This window comes from Porites lutea, chromosome 4 (genome assembly GCF_958299795.1).
Source record: "Porites lutea chromosome 4, jaPorLute2.1, whole genome shotgun sequence".
NCBI classification, from domain to species: Eukaryota; Metazoa; Cnidaria; class Anthozoa; order Scleractinia; family Poritidae; genus Porites; species Porites lutea.
Window position 1 is genome coordinate 5,738,075 of NC_133204.1, and position 18,396 is coordinate 5,756,470.

Below are 18,396 nucleotides of genomic sequence, written 5' to 3' on the forward strand. Positions count from 1 at the left end.
AAAGAATCGCTAAATTGGCAGTAACTATACGACGAGAAATTTGTAACTTTATTAAATTTTTGTCAGTCTTCAGTAAGTTACTTTGTATGTTATTCCATGCAGTGATCGAAGAACTCGAAAACTCTGCCTAACTGGTCACAAATCGGCAACCTTCTATCATTTCAAGGAAGGAGCACCAAAATTTGCAAAAAATATTTATGTGAGCGCGGAACGTTACTCACAGGACGATCGTTTAATCCCACGTTAGGACAGAAAATTCTTGACGCGCTTAAGGAACTTTCGCTACGATAATGATGCTCACGAAGATAAGGATGTAAACAAAGTTTATTTAAGCGAAGCGATGAGACGTTAACAACGTTGAAAAAGAAGCGATGCGAAGCGAAGCGATGATTACAATAGGTGGTGTAGACGAAGAAAGCGATGTAAAAAGCGGTTTCGAAAACTAAGAAATAAATACAGCGAAAATTTGGTCCCATGTAAGGGAATCCGGATTCCGGAATCCATGAATTTTTTGCTTGTGGAATCCGGAATCCTGGGATTTGGAATCCGGAATCCAGCACTAGGAATCCGGAATCCTACTAAAGATTGGAATCCAGAATCCAACTTACTAAAGATCCACTCCAGATTGGATTGAGCTACTCGCTCGAAAGAAAAACCATGTATGGAAAGCCTCCCCAGGGTATATGCCTCAACGTGACAACATACTGTGTAATATCGGCATATCTGGTGTCAAAACCATAGTTCACGAGCTCCATATGAAAGGTCAAGGTCACGGTCAGCGAGGGAACCCTTGCTTATGAGCGTGCTGCAGGATCACAAAATTCAGATGTTTTTGAGGGAATACAGCGCAGCCTTTTTAAGGTACAAATTGGATTGTTGTGAATAGCTTCAACCTCTGGCTATGTTTGATTCTCTGTTGTTCACTCGCTTCGCTGAACTTTAAAAAATCAAAACCTATTTGACCTGGCATAGGACCGGCAAAGGTGCACCTGGGGTGAACCTTTTCTTCCTGGTCCTCCTGGTTCACAATTGTAAATAAACGTCCACTTTCAACATTTTCCCAAAAAAGAAAAAAAGAAATTCACAGTCTTCTAGTCCCTAATTTGATCCTAGTAGTTTCAGTGAGAACAGTTTCATGGTTTCAATAATCTTTATTTGAGAAATAAGCTAGGTACTGTCATAACCTTACCAATCAGCTGTCACTAAAGTAAGGACGAGGTGGGTGTCTTTTCCATACCTCCCCGGCATTCGAGTGAAATCTCGCCACCTCGAGACGAGACGAGTTTGAAGTTTGTTGTCTGTTGGATTTTTCTTTTCCACTTTATTTTAAGAAAAAGGCGTTATGGGAAAGCACAAGCAAAAACAAAAGGCTGAGAGAGAAAGGTACGTGTAATACTGTGTTGTGAAATTTTATACCAATTTTTAGCTGACTGATAGATCTAAACGTGCCAAAGGCAAAGCTGCATGATTTTTCGTTTGTGTCGATCTGTGGATTGTACTGAACGTGGTGGTAAGCAAGTCACAAACATGAACGAAAGATTGATTTTTTTCTCAATCATAATTGAATGTAATATGAAGTTTACGTCGTCCGTGGAGAAAATATCGTATAAATGAGCGCTATATGGTTGCAAAACGCTTAAAACGAGCCAACGCGTCAGAAACGCTCAAGTCTCTCTTGATCTCTCAGTCATCTCAGACTCGGTCGAGGAACAGACGGATTTTTCATGTTTTCTTTCTACAGTTGTGCTCCTGAATAGGCCTCGTTCACACTGAGGTCGCTTTTGGAAATTAGACCGATCTGAGATCGGATTAGCCCGTAACATTTTTTTGTTTGAAATGGATCCTAGAGATCCTAGACCATCTCAGAGACCCAGATCTCTTATTGACGAAGCCGAAGGCGAGATCTGGTCAAATTCGAGGAATGTGACAGGCGATGAAAGAGTGCATGCTCGAAATAAATCCTCAATTTTCGACCTGTTATTTTAAACAAAGAATTTGATAGAGCCGTGAAGTTATTTTTCTAACAAAACGTGGTTATACGCACATCTTAAGTATGAAACAACTAATTTTTTGTTATTTTTGTTCTCTTTAGCATCATATACTACTACATGAGAAATTTCTGCAATTTGATTGGCTTAGAGCAGTGGTATTTCAGCTTAATTTGAAATACCTACATGTGAAAATTACAAACTTTTTGTGGGTAGTAGTATAAACAAATAATAGCATGATTTGTAAGTGATATTTCGCACAAATACCACTCGTGATATTTCAAAATTGTCTCAAATTTCACTCGCCTAACGGCACGTGAAATTACGTAAAACAATTTCGAAATATCACTCGTGGTATTTATGCCAAATATCACTACAAATCATGCTATTACCTAAACAAATTTAACGCGACAGTTAGTTTGAATTTCATTATCATTGCGCGCGCTAAAACCTCAAAGCAGTACGCGTCAACTTCTACGCGAGAATTTTTTACCCTCTTCAAAAGTCTTTATTGAAACAGAGAGTTTTAAAAAGTCTTAAAAGATAAGGTAAAAATGGTGTTACAAGTTTTATTAAGACGGAAAACTAATTCACAAGGTTCTTTGGTTCCAACGTGAAAGATTACAGCAAATAGTAGACTTATTCCAACCAGAATTAAAGTCAAAACCTGAAATGTAAAGGAGAAAAGAAGCTAAAAGAATGTGCTTTCGTGCGTGCAAGAGATATTGTTTAAGTAATATTCCAAGTATTCATACCGTAAAATCCATCGAGTTCTCTGCTGATATATTTTCGCTACTATCTTGTCCTATTATCAACCATGCAACGATGAAGGTCACAATGCCACTCAAGAAGGAAAAAGCAGTCCTTTAAGAAAACGAATAAAATGTGATAAGAAAATTTCAGACTTCATAAATGTCTCCCCAGTTCACCTGAAACATTGACGAATAACGTGACTTAAAACCACCTCAATTACAAAAGAAATTTTAATTTAATGTTACTGAGAGAATAATAATAAAAAATATATGCCCATGTACCTCCATGCGTTCAATTCAACAGCTTCGCTTTGATCTTTAGCGATGGCAGGAATAATCGAAAGATGGCTAATTTCCATCAAGCCGAATGAAAATGACAAGATTGTATTAAGAACTGGGATGTATATCATCTGTTGCCATTGCCCTTGATCGCTCTGACAAAGGAAACAGGAGCTGAAGTAGAGTGGAATGGCGATTGCACCCACAATAGTACCAATCAAATGCCAGGCCTTCCTTTTTCCAAGCGTCTTGGACAAATACGGAATTTTGAAGTTGTCAATCAGGAACGCGCCGATTGCTGAAGATGTTGCAGCAGTGATAAGTCCATAAAGCATCAACCAGCCGGCATTGGCAGCAGAGAGACCAAACACTTGCATAAATATAACCAAACGAAACGAAAACAGAAGCTGACGAGTGATGTCATTCATCACGTGACCAACTCCACAGGCAAAGCGTTGGAAGAATGGCGTTCGAGAGTTCAAACCTGACTCCGAATTATGACAACAAAATTTAGAAATTCCCATGCTTGTAATTTTGCTGGCAAGAGATAAACACGCATTTTTTTTTAACTTGGGGGATTAGTTTTACAAACAACCGAACTGAACTCCACTAATATTTTTAACGTTAAGGTCGACTCGAAGAACGGTCAAATCAAATTGGTATTTATAGGTTGTCAGTCTTTATGCCGATTATGCATATTATCCTAAATGGTCTTACCTGGGACTTGACTTGACTTGACTTATAGTTGTTTATCTAAAATAGTTTCTGAACCTCTGTAATTTCAAGCCATATCAAGTTCAAATTGAATAAATACAGTCAGCATGTATAGGTTCAACCTCAACGAGGGATGTTCTGGAAACTACTTTTTAATTTAGTCTAACTTAATCTTTTGGTCAACTGACAGTGAGTCAAACTCCTACATCATTAGGCACTTTATTTTGCCACTAAAATTGCCTTACGTTGCATTTACTTCCAGAAATTGGGGTAAGAGCATTATTAAAATGAAAAACGAGAATTACATGAAAAGTATCACTAAAGAAGCAGTTTCTTGATGCACAAAGATATTAAAGACTTTAAGACCAAACGACACGGACGACAACGAGAACTTTCTACTGGTAATTTATAAGCAAACCAACAACTTTGCGCGTGCATTACGCTAACCTTGTTTGTACATTTCTTTGCCCGTTTTTGCATGACTACGACGTGAAAATGCCTAATTTCGCGTTTTAAGGTGATGTTACACGAGACGATTCGCAACGACGATTTTTAGCGCAACACAGCATCGCAACATTTTTGCCACGTTGTTTCGAATACCTACCACATTTTTCCAACATTGCAACGTTGTGTTTTCGCGAAAATCGTCGTTGCGAATCGTTCCGTGAAACGTCACCTTTATGGACTACGTAAACAAGCAACGACGAAATTGATTTCTCTTTCTGAACTTGAATATGGTTCCTAGGAATTCAACTCCAGGAGGGTTCGCCTGGATTTGACAAAGTTAGTGAGTAGGAACAATTGCGATAAAGACTGAAAGAACGCAAATTCACTTTTTATAAGCTACGTTCTCGTAGAGGTCGCGTCGCTGGATCTTAACGTCGACAACTTTGATTCCGAATCCCGTATCAAATGTCAGTGATTAACGGACAAACATGTTTGTGAATCACATAGCCAATTGGAAACTGTAGTGAAAAAAAGCTCGCGAAGAGCGTAGCAGAACATACGGAATTGAGATATCAAAACCGAGGCGTAGGCCAAAAATATTTCAAATCACTGCACATAAAAATTACTCATTTTAGTTATAATAGTTGAAGTGGGTTGTTATGTATAATAAAAATAAAAGGACTCACCTTTCAAGAGAACCCAGCAAGGTAAATAAATGCACTCGATTTTCCGTTTCTGAAAGTTAAACTGATTCACAAAGCTATTACAAAGCTATTTGCAAGCGTTAGAGGAAATCCAAAATAGTTACAGAAACTATACAATCTTCTTCGGCTAACTAAATTTACATCATCATTGACTGGACGGGATGTTTTTAAACCCACCTTTTAGAAAAAGATTTACATAAGCTCAAGGTCAGTGGTTAATACTTTTATTCTCATTGATAACGCAAGAAGTCATGGATGAATTGATGCAGTTACTATTTTAAGGGCATTTGCTTTGTGAAACGTAACGGGTTCTCGGTAAGCTAAGATGTTCGCTTGAAGAAAATGCAATAAGTGGTGTTTAAAATTATCACGAAAATGTGGAGAGAAACCAGAAGTCATAAGGGGGCTAAGCCCCGGACCACACATCGAAGTAATCGAAGTATATTATCATGAAACGTATGATAGAATAATCATAAATGCTTGAGTAACTTTGACCATAGTTATAAAGTCTTATAGTCTTTGTGCGGTTGGTACATGTAGCTTAACAGCACTAAAGAAGCACTTTGCATTGACGTTGTCGTACAGCGTGGTCATCAAGATTCAACTCCATTTGCCTTATATTATGTCTTCTGTATGATCTTGTTTGTGATTTTTCTCTCAATTTACATTATTTTGTTTTCAAAGTGGAACGGGAGAATAGTTTAATTCGATCTATGACGAATCCCAAAGCAGATGTTTCCACAAAGGAGGGGCGTTTTTTTTCCCTCCAGCTTCCTTAGGGCCACAAGTTTATCAGTTTAGATCAAGTGTTACCGGCCTCTATAAATAAAGGCGTCACTTCAATTCACATCGGAATGGAGGAAGTGTGATCCCAGTCACTCTGACTGTATCGATGAACTTCTAGTCTGGTTCTAATAGTAGAAAATAGATCATACTCTAAAGCACTGCAATAATTAGGAAGCCTTTCAAAATGCTCAGTTCGTGCGTGTCAATTTTTTAATGCGCCACATATTATGCATGCAACGAAGAAGTCACGTTTCATATATCCTCGATCAAAGGATATATCCGGCTCTTGCATTCTTCAATTTGAAGTCGGTAAATTTCGTATCAATTGATGGGCTAAATTTTTCACACAGTGTATTGTTCGGGTGGCTCAGACCTTTTCATTTTCAAGCTTAGAAATAAATGGGCTTGGAGGAATATAAAAGTAAGTAAAGTAAAGTAAAGTAAAGTAAAAGCTTTATTAATGTGTCAATGTATTTAGTTTTCACAACTAATTGGGGACACAAAAAATAAAAATTATTTACAAATAAGAAATAATAATAATAATAATAATAATAATGTATATACAATTGAAATATGTAGCATGTATAAATTGTATAATAAAACAATCGGTATATAAAAGGTGGTCTCTAAGAATTGCAAAGGTTACAGCAGCTATTGTTGTTGTTTAAGAGTGACGTTAGGTCTTTTTTCCTACTGTTCTTTTTGAAAGATTCAATATTCGAGGAGCCTTTCAATTTAATATCTAGTTTCGATCATATATGAGGTCCTTGATATCTAAGAGAATGTTTTCCATACTTAATAGTGTTAAAAGTCGGAATATCAAAATCACTGTTTCTTAGTGAATAACTGGTGCTTTTCCGCTTAAATAGTTCGTTAACAATACTCGGTGCGAGGCCATATTTTACTTTGTACATTAATATAGCGATATCTTGTAGTCTTCGATTTAGCAGTGAGGGTAGCTCTGCACGAAACAGAAGGTTTTCGTATGATTTCGTAAAAAAAAACTAGATGCCAGTAAGTCTGCAGGTGATTCCACACAATCCTATTCAGATCATCTGTAGACTTGAAATAATCGCGAAATGCGTACAGCCCCTAAGTCTTGTTAGTAGAAACGTTTGGGCTGACGGTCTTTGTTGCTTAAGTTCCCTTTTTCCTGATGCAATCTTCTGTTTTACAATATCTGTTTCCAAGACCGTCTTGTAAATACTAAACACTTGAATGACTATCGAGAGATCTTTTGCTAGTTTGAAGGTCAAATTTAAGAAAGAATGGCCTGAGCTAGCCTTATCTACTTCGTCTAATATTCATCCGCAGCTTTCTCCTTGCACTATAGACGCGTATCTTCAACAGACGTCCTTCTGGCAACTGTTTGGGACTCTGAAAAAAATATAGATCTAATAAAATACACGAACTGCATACAATGATCATTGGTATTTATTGTTGTCATATGATGATCTTTTTTTTAACACTACTTGACTCTATCTGCAGCTCTAAACGAACGAATAAAAGTTTAAAAGTTTCTTTTTTATTCTAAACTCTGATTGCAATCTCCCTCACTTTCTGATCAAATGATCATGACCGACACATAATAATACGTTTCTTTCAAAAAAAAAAAAAAATAAAAATAACAATAACTCCAAAAGTATCATAATAACAAATCTCACCATTTTCTTTGCAAATGGTTTTTGAAGCATGGAACAGCAAAACAACCAACAAACTAATGGCAGCGAGAGAGCCTGGTACGAACGAAAACACGTGACGTACGTAGTCTCCACACTCGTCGCAGTTTTCATCGTTACTGCAAAGAAAAAATAAACTCAATTTGCGAAGAGTCAGTTTCTCAAGCATGTTAAATTTTTGCTGTTTTCTTATCCCTGATTTCCTGCGAATAGAATTGTTTGGTTGTAGTGGAGGAAATGCTCTTTTGGTCTTAACGAGGACTAATAAACGAAGCAGTCTGAAATAATCCAATGTCTGTATATTCATGAAGTTTTCTTTTCTGTGGTCAAGAGCCTAATAACATCATAACTGAAAAAAGCGATCAATATAAATGGGCCAAGGATGGTCAATCAGTGTTGCAGCCAAAAAATTCGTGTGGTATTTTTTGACTTAAGGACTCTTTACCGAGACGTTTCTATTTATATTAGAAGTTAATTTCTGGCCAGACAAAGAACAAGACGGACGAGGCCGGGCCTCGAGCGACTGAACGTCAGATTAAAAATTTGACAAACCGTATCATATCCGCTTCAGCATGCGAGTGAAGTCTCCGAGACCCCTCACCCTTATTCCTCCCCTTTGAGCCTCCCAGAGAGTATTATCGCAGGCTAGTCTGCATTATGATCCCATCGTGCATTACAGTATACTCTATAACAGATCATTACCCTATTGGTCTGGCATCTTATGGCTTATACTTTTTCGGCCATTGCTTGCTGAAAAGTGGGTCATTGCCTTCGAGTTGACCTGACGTTAGGTTTTATTTTCGTTTGGTTTGGTTTGTTTTGTAGGGTCTCTATTGTATGGCTGAGTGAAAGGGGGGGGGGGGGGGGGGGGGCAAGGGGGAGGGGGGGAATCGCGGGTTTCGGCATATCTTCGGAAGTTTGCCGAACAGACCTTGTTTGGAAGAAGTTAATAACTCAAGGCCCAAAGGGTGTTTAAGCATATGATTGATTGGCAGTTTTTCTCGCTACGATTCCAAGAACAAGATGCATTTTTCCCCAAAAGTTCATCTCGAGGTCTTCTTGTGCCTTAACATTATGGTCACGTGATATGTGACGAGACCAAAAAAATTAAACATGAGGGAAATTGGCTAATTGGTGGCGAATTTACTTTGTTTGCATAAGTAAATTGGAATCTGATAGGAGGAAAACATATTTTTTTCTTTCTAAGTTTGGAATGAAGTTTAAAATGAAAGTTTCAAGTAATTCAAGATTAAATTTGGGCTTTTAAAATGATTTTTTTCCCTCAAAAATATTTATTAAAGTGCATATGAACAGTCATTCCAAACGTGAAGTGTTAGAAATATTTAATAAGTGAAGAAAATCAGTGTTATTTCTTGATTTCGCCACCAGTTTCTCAATTATTGAACTGATTTTCAGAAAAATAGTCACGTGTGAAATATCACATGATTTATTAACACACTATTTATACTTTAAAATGTTAAGGACAATGAGTATTTTTTGTGCCGGCGCCAGGTTTTGATTCAGCTCCATCTCTGCAGAAGTTATAGCCATAGTTATGAACTCCCCCAGGTAAATCCATTAGATCCTGAGGCCTTTGAGTACCATTGTAGTTATGCTTGGTATGTTTTGATTGACGGTTGATGTCATTCTCCGACACATAGATTGAAAAAGCTGAAAATTATTTTTAGACTACAAAGTGCACAATTACCTTCCTTCAGGAAACAAATTCTGTATTGTAGTGATCAATATCCCGCCAGTTATGTATGACATCAAACTCATAAAGGCAAATACGATTCCAGATGTGCTCTATAAAGCAGAAAGAAAATACCCGATCAGAAGAATTGGTATTCCACAAAAAAGGACAAAAAATGTAAGAATTTTTGTAATCAAAGGGTTATGGTGTTACATGGCAATTCTTTGTAGTTATTGTAAAAAATCAATCTTAATCGTCGTCCTTTTCTTCGGCGGCATTTAAATGACTGAACTCACTTTGTTGTCTCCAATGAGTTTCGCAGCAAAGCTTAGTGCATTCACGAGCATGGCGGAAAAGCCAAACCCCAGTAACACAGTGGCTGGGTAGGTCATTACTCTGTTGGACTTGGTGATGAAATAAAACCACACACCAGCTGTAATCACGAAGAGGGCAGCAAGGACAAAACACCACTGGAAAGAAAACAAAAACAAAGCACGCAGTGTTAAAATTAACGTAATTAAAGTTAACTTACTAAAAAATGTTGGTGTTTTTGTCAAAGGCCAAGCAACTAATTGTACTAGATTCATAGCGTAAATAAAGACTCGAAACTAATAAAGCTACTTATCTCCATATGAGAGGTGCAAAAGATACAAAGAAAGAAAAACATATTTTTTTAGTCTGCAAAGAGTCTCTTATTTTCTTCAAGTGAGTTACGGCGGTACCAAGCACGAGCGGTGAGATGGCGAATTTGCGAGGGGCGAGAAACGAAGGCGTTAGCTGTGAGTAACGGATCTAAGAGAAAAGTTGGACTGTGACTAGTCTTTTACATTACGTTTTCAATTTCAATTTCAAACAAGGTATTTACGGTTTTGAAAAAAAATTTAGAAATGCAGCGGGCTTTGGTGTAGTTAAAAGGACGCCTGGGACCCGGCCTTGCATGCAGTTACACTGCACCCATACGCTCCATTATGCAAACCGACACGGAACTCTCGGAGGTCGTCTCCAATGAAACCGCAATTTTCGAACAAGCATTCCTGAAGCACAACTGGACCACTTCAGTTGGAAATGTACGTAAACCCAAGACAGAACAAGATAGAGAGATGCATTTCTTCATTGCTTAAAGTGCGTTTCGCTTTTTCAATTATAGGACAATAATTTCAAAAAAATCTAGGAAATGATTCTTACCTTGCTTCCAATTATGGCTACAAGTTTCTTGGACAGTGCCGAAGACAATGCTGCACTTATCAACATTATAAGTGGCAAATACGCTATGGCCTCCTGTTCAAAGCGTAGAGCAAAAATTATTAAAAACGTAGCACCAACTTACTGACGACGTCTTAGTGGAACACAAGACCGTGAATATCTTTTCAAAGCCGCGACCCATCTCTAATGCATGCAGGTATTACCAAAAAGCAGCTTAAACTAATAGAATTAAAGCAAAATTCAAAGTGCCACTATCTGAGTATATCTGGCTAATTATTTGAATTAAGGTATCATCCATATATGGCCTATAGTGTCCAATACGGGTGCGTTATATCAATACAGAACTTGTACTAGATGCATGCTCCTGAAAATGACTTAGCGCAGGTGGCACTAGCTATGTGTCTATTTTTTGTGACTATATATATACCTTACCCCCGGCCCCTACCTTTCCAAACTGTACTGTGTGGATAAGAAACAATGGAAGATAGGCATACGCCAGGCTAATGACAGACATTGTGCACGTGAAGATGATAGCCACCTACGTAAAAAAAATCACAAACAGACAAAATTTTCGATTAGAACTGGATGGGTAACTATAATTCCATGCAGAAAAACTTACAAATCTCAATATAAAAAAGCAAAAGCAGAAAAAAACCAAGAACCTAAATCACCTTATATAGATGTGGATCCTTGAGCCAGGCTCGTACTGTCTTAGGTTTGGGCGAAACTGGACGTGCAGATTCGAGGTCACCAGATGTAACTCGGGGAACTGTTTTGGTCGTGTTGGTTTGTAACGCAGGAACACCCAATTCTGTTTCACATTTATATCCTTTATTGTCAACACCAATGTGCTCGATAGAAACTGAAGAGTGAGCTTTGAAATCTGTTGCTCCTTTTCCGATGTTTGTTCCTTGAATGCCGTTTACTTTATCAACAATGTTGCCCGATGACTCAGAGTTTGTATCTATCTTTGACTCTTCGTTCATCTGTTCATCAGTAGCGAGGTCAACTCCTATCAATCCATAAACTATACTCACAAGAACGCTTATTTTTCGTTCATTAGGCAAACTTTTGACGCCTTCTAACATTTCTTCCTCGCCCTGATCTTTTGGTTTAAAAGAAGAACACCCGTCTATCTCGCCTGAGCGTTTGGAAGCTGATTCATTCAAGCTCTTGTTGTCTGCCGGTAATTGTTCGCCAGCTATATTTTCGTCATTTTCATTAGAAAATAGGGCTTGGATAAAGCGCCTGGGAAAACTCTGCTTTCTCGAAGGTTGTTTCGCAGTGTCGCCTGTCTTATTTTCTTCGGCCTTGGTCTTTATACCATCGATGAAAGCGTCACGCATGGTTTGTTTTTGAAGATTCACATCTTGGCAGAAGAAAAAATGAAATAGTTAAAAACTTAATTAATTTGTAACTTAAAGCTGCTGCAGTTACAATTACTGCAGTATACAGCTATTTCGAGAAAGGATGTCGGAAAAAGTGCAGGCGACAATACCGAAAGGCATTGTGGGTGGCATTGCGTTCACTCAAGTTCCTCGAGGAAATTTGAGAGAATGGCACGAGAGGCCATGGACGTATTTTTGCGAGTGCTTGTGGAAAGCAAAAAAAAGAAGTAAGTTCGACAGCTACTGTATAGGAACTACAGTGTATTGATCATATCCCATATTATCTTCCGGGATTGTCGCGTGCACATTTTTTTGGACGGCCTTTCTCGAAATAGCTGTATAAAGCGATTCCACTCACATGACCTGTTGCTATGTAAATTTAATTTATTGCAACAAAAGAAAGTTTTTACGCAAGAAAAAGGTTCAGCTCTCAAAGGACTGGTTTGATACACCAACATGGCTGTCATTTTATAGTTTTGTAACTAACCAATATGGCGGACGTGACATCATGTGAAAACGCTGTTTCTGTTGAACGTATATTGATGGCAACCGACAACAGGCAACAAACAGCTGCGTAACCTGGAAATGTATTCCAAGAAAAAAACTGGGCTGTGCCATATCAATAGGCATTTGCAAGAAACATTTCCTTACTGAACCGCTAGCTTGTGATTATCCTTCTTTCGAATCGGTACGTCTGGCCGTGTTTGGAGATACTACTCCCTACATCATGCCAAACGTGATTGGAATGTCCAAACCAAATTGGTGAAGGTACACTTGATAAATTTCGGTTGAATTAATTAATCATACCTTTTCCTTGAAACGTCATGGCGCTAACCAGGGTGTCTGATGGAATAAAAGATATCTTTCTCTAAAAGGAGAAAAGGAGAAAACAGCTTTAGATTAAAAATAATCGCACCAAAGGCAAGTTTAGATTTAACCCTCTTAGCTTAGTTTCATATTCTTATAAAACAATTATAACCTCATTTATTCAATTCATAGTTTGTCTTCTCCGTATGGTCTAAAGCGAGCTTGGTCCTAGTGCCAAAGACAGTTTGGAACTCTCTGCGTTCTCTATAATGCACCTTCCGAACCGTACCGATTTAAGTTACGCGGAAAAGCTGTTAGTGAGTTACAATTAATATTTAATATTTACTGGTTCCGGACATTTATATTAAGGGTGGGTTATTAGGTAAACATTTACCAAATCTTACCGGTTCGTTTTTGGATATTTCTCCAACACTTTCTTCAGAAGGTTCTTTTGTTCCAACGTGAAAGATTACAGCAAATAGTAGACTTATTCCAACCAGAATTAAAGTCAAAACCTGAAATGTAAAGGAGAAAAGAAGCTAAAAGAACGTGCTTTCGTGCGCGCAATATATATTTATATTGTTTAAGTAATATTCCAAGTATTTATACCGTAAAGTCCATCGAGTTCTCTGCCGATATATGGTCGCTGCTATCTTGTCCTATTATCAACCATGCCACGATGAAGGTCACAATGCCACTCAAGAAGGAAAAAGCAGTCCTTTAAGAAAACGAATAAACTGTGATAAGAAAATTTCAGACTTATATGTTTATTTATTTTATTTTATTACCTTCGCCTGTTACTGAACAGTGAGTAATAATTAAATGCTTAATAGGCAGGGGTGCCACAACAACGGTGAGCCAACGACATTGGTCGCAGTCCCAGTGTCTCTTCAGTTCACTTGAAACATCGACGAACAACTTAACTTAAAACCACCTTAATACAAAAGAAATTTTAATTTAATGTTACTGAGAGGATAAATAAAAAAAAATATACCATACCTCCATGCGTTCAATTCAACAGCTTCGCTTTGATCTTTAGCGATGGCAGGGATAATCGAAAGATGGCTAATTTCAATCATGCCGAATGAAAATGACAAGATTGTATTAAGACCTGCGATATATATCATCAGTTGCCATTGCCCTTGATCGCTCTGACAAAGGAAACAGGAGCTGAAGTAGAATGGAGTGACAATTGCACCCACCACAATGCCTATCAAATGCCATGCCTTCCTTCTTCCAAGCCTCTTGGACAAATATGGAATTTTGACGTTGTCAATCAGGAACGCACAGATTGCTGAAGATACTGCAACAATGAAAAGTCCGTAAAGCATCAACCAGCCGGCATTGGCAGCAGAGAGACCAAACACTTGCATAAATATAACCAAACGAAATGAAAACAGAAGCTGACGAGTGATGTCATTCATCACGTGACCAACTCCACAGGCAAAGCGTTGGAAGACTGGCGTTCGAGAGTTCAAACCTGACTCCGAATTATGGCAGCAAAGTTTAGATATTCCCATGCTTGTAATTTGCTGACAAAAGATAAACATGCATTTTTTTAACTTGGGGTTTAGTTTTACAAACAACCCAACTGAACTCCACTGATATTTTTAACGTTTTAAGGTCGACTCGAAGAACGGTCAAATCAAATAAATTCTTATTTATAGGTTGTCAGTCTTTATGCCGGTTATGCATAACCTAAATGGTCGCACCTAGGACTTGACCTTGTGAAATATTTCGTTAATCTTTTTATAGTTATGGTCGGTTAGACTAAAAACGCGAGAATCGTGTATTAAAGCCTGCGTTTTTATAGAGCCACACCTATTTATTTATATGACTAGAGTCGTTTATCTAATAGAAATAGTTTCTGAATCAGTCTAATTCCAGGCCATTATCAAGTTCAAATTGAATAAACACAGTCAGCCTGTATAGGTTCAACTTCAACGAGGGATGTTCTGGAAACTACTTTTTAATTTAGTCTAACTTAATCTTTTGGTCAACTGACTTGAGTCAAACTCCTACATCATTAGGCACTTTATTTTGGTACTAAAATTGCCTTACGTTGCATTTACTTCCAGAAATTGGGGTAAGAGAATTATTAAAATGAAAGACACGAATTAAAAGTATCACTGAAGAAGGAGTTTCTTGATGTAGAAAGATATTAAGGACTTTAAGACCCAACGAAGCGGACGACAACGAGACCTTAAAAAAACAACAGGTTTTTTAAGCAAAACAACAACTTTGCACGTGCATTATACGCTAACCTTGTTTGTACATTTCTTTGCCCGTTTTTGCATGACTACGACGTGAAAATGCCTGTTTTCGCGTTTTAAGGTGATGTTACACGAGACGATTCGCAACGACGATTTTAGCGCAACACAGCATTGCAACATTGTTGCCACGTTGTTTCGAATAGCTACCACATTTTTCCAACATTGCAACGTTGACTTATGTGTTGTCGCGAAAATGATCGTTGCGAATCGTCTCGCGTAACACCACCTTTATGGACTACGTAAACAGGCAACGACGAAATTGATTTCTCTTTCTTAACTTGAATATGGTCCCTGGGAATTCAACTCCAGGAGGGTTCGCCTGGATTTGACAAAGTCAGTGGGTAGGAACAATTGCGATAAAGACTGAAAGAACGCAAATTCACTTTTTAAGCGACGTTCTCGTAGAGGTCGCGTCGTTGGATCTTAATGTCGACGACTTTGATTCCGAATCCCGTATCAAATGTCAGTGATTAACGGACAAACATGCTTGTGAATCACATAGCCAATTGGAAACTGCAGTGAAGATCCCGAAAAGCTTGGGAAGACCGTAGCAGAACATATGGAGTTGAGATATCAAAACCGAGGCGAAGGCCAAAAATAATTCAAATCACTGCACTTAAAAATTACTCATTTTAGTTATAACAGTTGAAGTGGGTTATTAGGTAATAAAAATAAAAGGAAAAAAATCCACTAAAATATGGGTACTCACCTTTCAAGAGAACCCAGCAAGGTAAATAAATGAAACGTTTTTCCGTTTCTGAAAGTTAAACTGATTCACAAAGCTAACAAAGCTATTTGTAAGCGTTACAGGAAATCCAAAATAGTTATATACAATCTTCGTCGGCTAACTAAATTTACGTGATCATTGACAGGACGTGATGTTTTTAAACCCACCTTTTAGAAAAAAGATTTACATAAGCTCAAGGTCAGGGGTGTATACTTTTATTCTTAATGATAACGCAAGAAGTCATGGATGAATTGATGCAGTTAGAATTTTAAGGGCATCTGCTTTGTGCAACGTAACGGGTTCTCGGTAAGATGCTCGCTTGAAGAAAATGCAATAAGTGGTGTTTAAAATTATCACTAAAATGTGAAGAAAAACCAGAAGTCATAAGGGCGCTAAGCCCCGGACCACAAATCGAAGTAATCGAAGTACATTATCATGGAACGTATGATCGAATAATCATAAATGCTTGAGTACCTTTGACCATAAAGAAGCACTTTGCATTGACGTAATCCTACAGCGTGGTCATCAAGATTCAAATCCATTTGCCTAGTATATCATGTCTTCAGTATCTTATTTGTGATTTTTCTGTCAAATTACATTATTTTAATTTCTTTTCAAAGTGGAGCGGGAGAATAGTTTAATTCGATCTATGATGAATCCCAAAGAAGATGTTTCCACAAAGGAGGGGCGTTTTTTTTTCCTCCAGCTTCCTTTGGGCCACAATTTTATCAGTTTAGACCATAACTGTCAAGTGTTCGTACCGGGCTCTATAAATAAAGGCGTCACTTCACTACACATCGGAATGGAGGAAGTGTGATCCCAGTTACTCCCACTCTATCGATGAACTTCCTGTCTGGTTCTAATACTGGAAAATGGATCAGTCAGCTCAGTCATACTCTAAAGCACTGCAATAATCAGGAAGACTTTCAAAATGCTCAGTTCGTGCGTGTCAATTTTTTAATGCTCCACGTATTATGCATGCAACGAAGTCACGTTTCTGATATCCCCGATCACGGGATATATCCGGCTCTTGTATTCTTCAATTTTAAGTCGGTAAATTTCGTATCAATTGATGGACTATATTTTTCACACAGTGTTTTGTTGGGGTGGCTCAGACCTTTTCATTTACAAGCTTAGAAATAAATGGGCTTGTAGAAATATAAAAAACTAGAAGCCAGTAAGTCTGCAGGTGATTCCACACAATCCTATATATATTCATCTGTAGAGATTGTTAACTTAAAAATAAAACCGATATTGTCTAGTAAGTTTATGGTACGGTCTGGTCGTTTGATGTAAGTAGCATACATTTTTGTAACACTGGTGATACAAATTGGTATTAGTCTTGCTAGCCTACAAAACAGGCGTTTTCAGGCGTTTATTATTATCAAAATCTTAAATATTCATTCTTAATATTATTTAATTTATGTTATTTTTTTTATCTGCGCCTTCCACTGTCGCGCGTGTCTGGCGCTCTGACCCCCGCACGCTCGCCCACGCCATCCCAAGCACACCTTGCGATAATCTGCTCTTGCCTGAAAAAACGCTAAAAAATAACGCCTGTTATGCTAGCTATATAGTCTTGCCTAAGAGAGGAAATCTAATTTCCATTACTGTTATACAATATCAAGTGAGTTACGGAAGTGTCCAGAAGAAAATACAGTTCATTTTTTATTTGCCAGGCAGTACGTACATTGAGAGAAGAATAGATAAATTGGCAGTAACTATACGACGAGAAATTTGTAACTTCATTAAGTTTTTGTCAATTCTATGTTATTCCAGTGATCGAAGAACTTAAAAACTCTGCCTAACTGGTCATAAATCGGCAAATTTCTATCATTTCAAGGAAAGAGAACCAAAATTTGGAAACTATTTACATTAGAGGGAGATGGAAGACTACATTGGTAGTCTTTAGTAGAGCCTAAATAAGCTAAGAAATATTTCAAGACAAGTAAATTTTAATTACTTCAAGTAAAATAAAGCTTCACACACAACCGATTCTTTTTTACTTCAGGTTAACTTAAGACTACTCTCCCACGCAACATAATTAAGATTGATTAAGGATGGTTTTCAAGTCGCTTGAAACTTTCTTGAATCGTTTCAACTCTCTGACTTTAATGAGATGCAAAGTAAAGTTACTTGAGATTTTACTTAGGCCTTCACACACGCATTTTTGGTTAAGGTGATTCCCTGGTCTTTCACTGCGCATCTCTTACTGCGCATAACAAGATGGCCGCCGTAAAAAAGAGCATGTGAAGTAACAATATGAAAATGAAGTTGACTGAAGAGAAACGCTATTGGAATTTTTGCTCGCTGTTGTTTCTTGCCGAGGTGAGACTCGATGTGTTGGGAATGTGCATAACGTAAGCAGCACGCGTGTTGCTGAGTCCGACTTCCTCTCGGAGAACCTCGATAGTAGATGTTTAACTTGTGCTTACTCACTTTGATTTTCATTTAAACGCTTTCTTTATCACATTAAGTCCTAAATGTGATATCTCGATGTAAATTCTGTAAAAACGGATTAATACTTTCTTCCCCCTTTCACATACATTCTATTTTTGACACTCGCTCCAATCCTCTCTCAAAAATAGGAGGAAATGCATTTGGTGCGCACTTTCTGTAGCTCTACCGCAAAAGCGAGTGCCGTAACCCCATTTTTTATATCATGATTTTAATAAGGACAGTGCCTCCTTTCGATGAGACAAAAATTGGCACAAATCTATGTTCAGTTGTTTGGCAATTTTACTAAATTGTACGGATTGGGTTATGACGGGTCGAATAGCGCGTGTCCAATTTAATTCTACTTTGGAGCGTAAAGTAAAAACAAGGGCATTAAAAGGCATTTTTCTGGTACGTAAGTGGATAAACAATACATTAAAGTCAAATTCTGTGTGATACCACATGCACCATCGAAAAAAAAAACTCTCCTTTCTGTCTAGTTTTGTGCTGCCTGCGGTTT

At 37.8% G+C, this 18,396-nt stretch overlaps 2 protein-coding genes across 2 annotated transcripts; both read right to left on the minus strand.

Annotated features, from left to right (window-relative positions):
* Positions 1-2,514: 2,514 nt before the first annotated feature.
* On the minus strand, positions 2,515-3,522 carry LOC140934070 (major facilitator superfamily domain-containing protein 12-like). Its single transcript, XM_073383752.1, has 3 exons — positions 3,023-3,522; positions 2,744-2,852; positions 2,515-2,655 (listed from the first exon to the last, which is right to left on the minus strand). Exons 1-3 carry the CDS (start codon positions 3,445-3,447, stop codon positions 2,515-2,517), a joined length of 675 nt encoding a protein of 224 aa, XP_073239853.1. The 5' UTR covers positions 3,448-3,522.
* A 3,391-nt stretch (positions 3,523-6,913) lies between these two features.
* LOC140934071 (uncharacterized) lies at positions 6,914-15,553 on the minus strand. Its single transcript, XM_073383754.1, has 12 exons — positions 15,423-15,553; positions 13,440-13,972; positions 13,050-13,158; positions 12,845-12,955; positions 12,441-12,501; positions 10,917-11,614; positions 10,691-10,783; positions 10,228-10,320; positions 9,339-9,512; positions 9,058-9,155; positions 7,335-7,468; positions 6,914-7,047 (listed from the first exon to the last, which is right to left on the minus strand). The coding sequence occupies exons 2-12, from the start codon at positions 13,958-13,960 to the stop codon at positions 6,998-7,000; spliced, it is 2,142 nt and encodes a 713-aa protein (XP_073239855.1). The 5' UTR covers positions 13,961-13,972; positions 15,423-15,553; the 3' UTR covers positions 6,914-6,997.
* Positions 15,554-18,396: the final 2,843 nt, after the last annotated feature.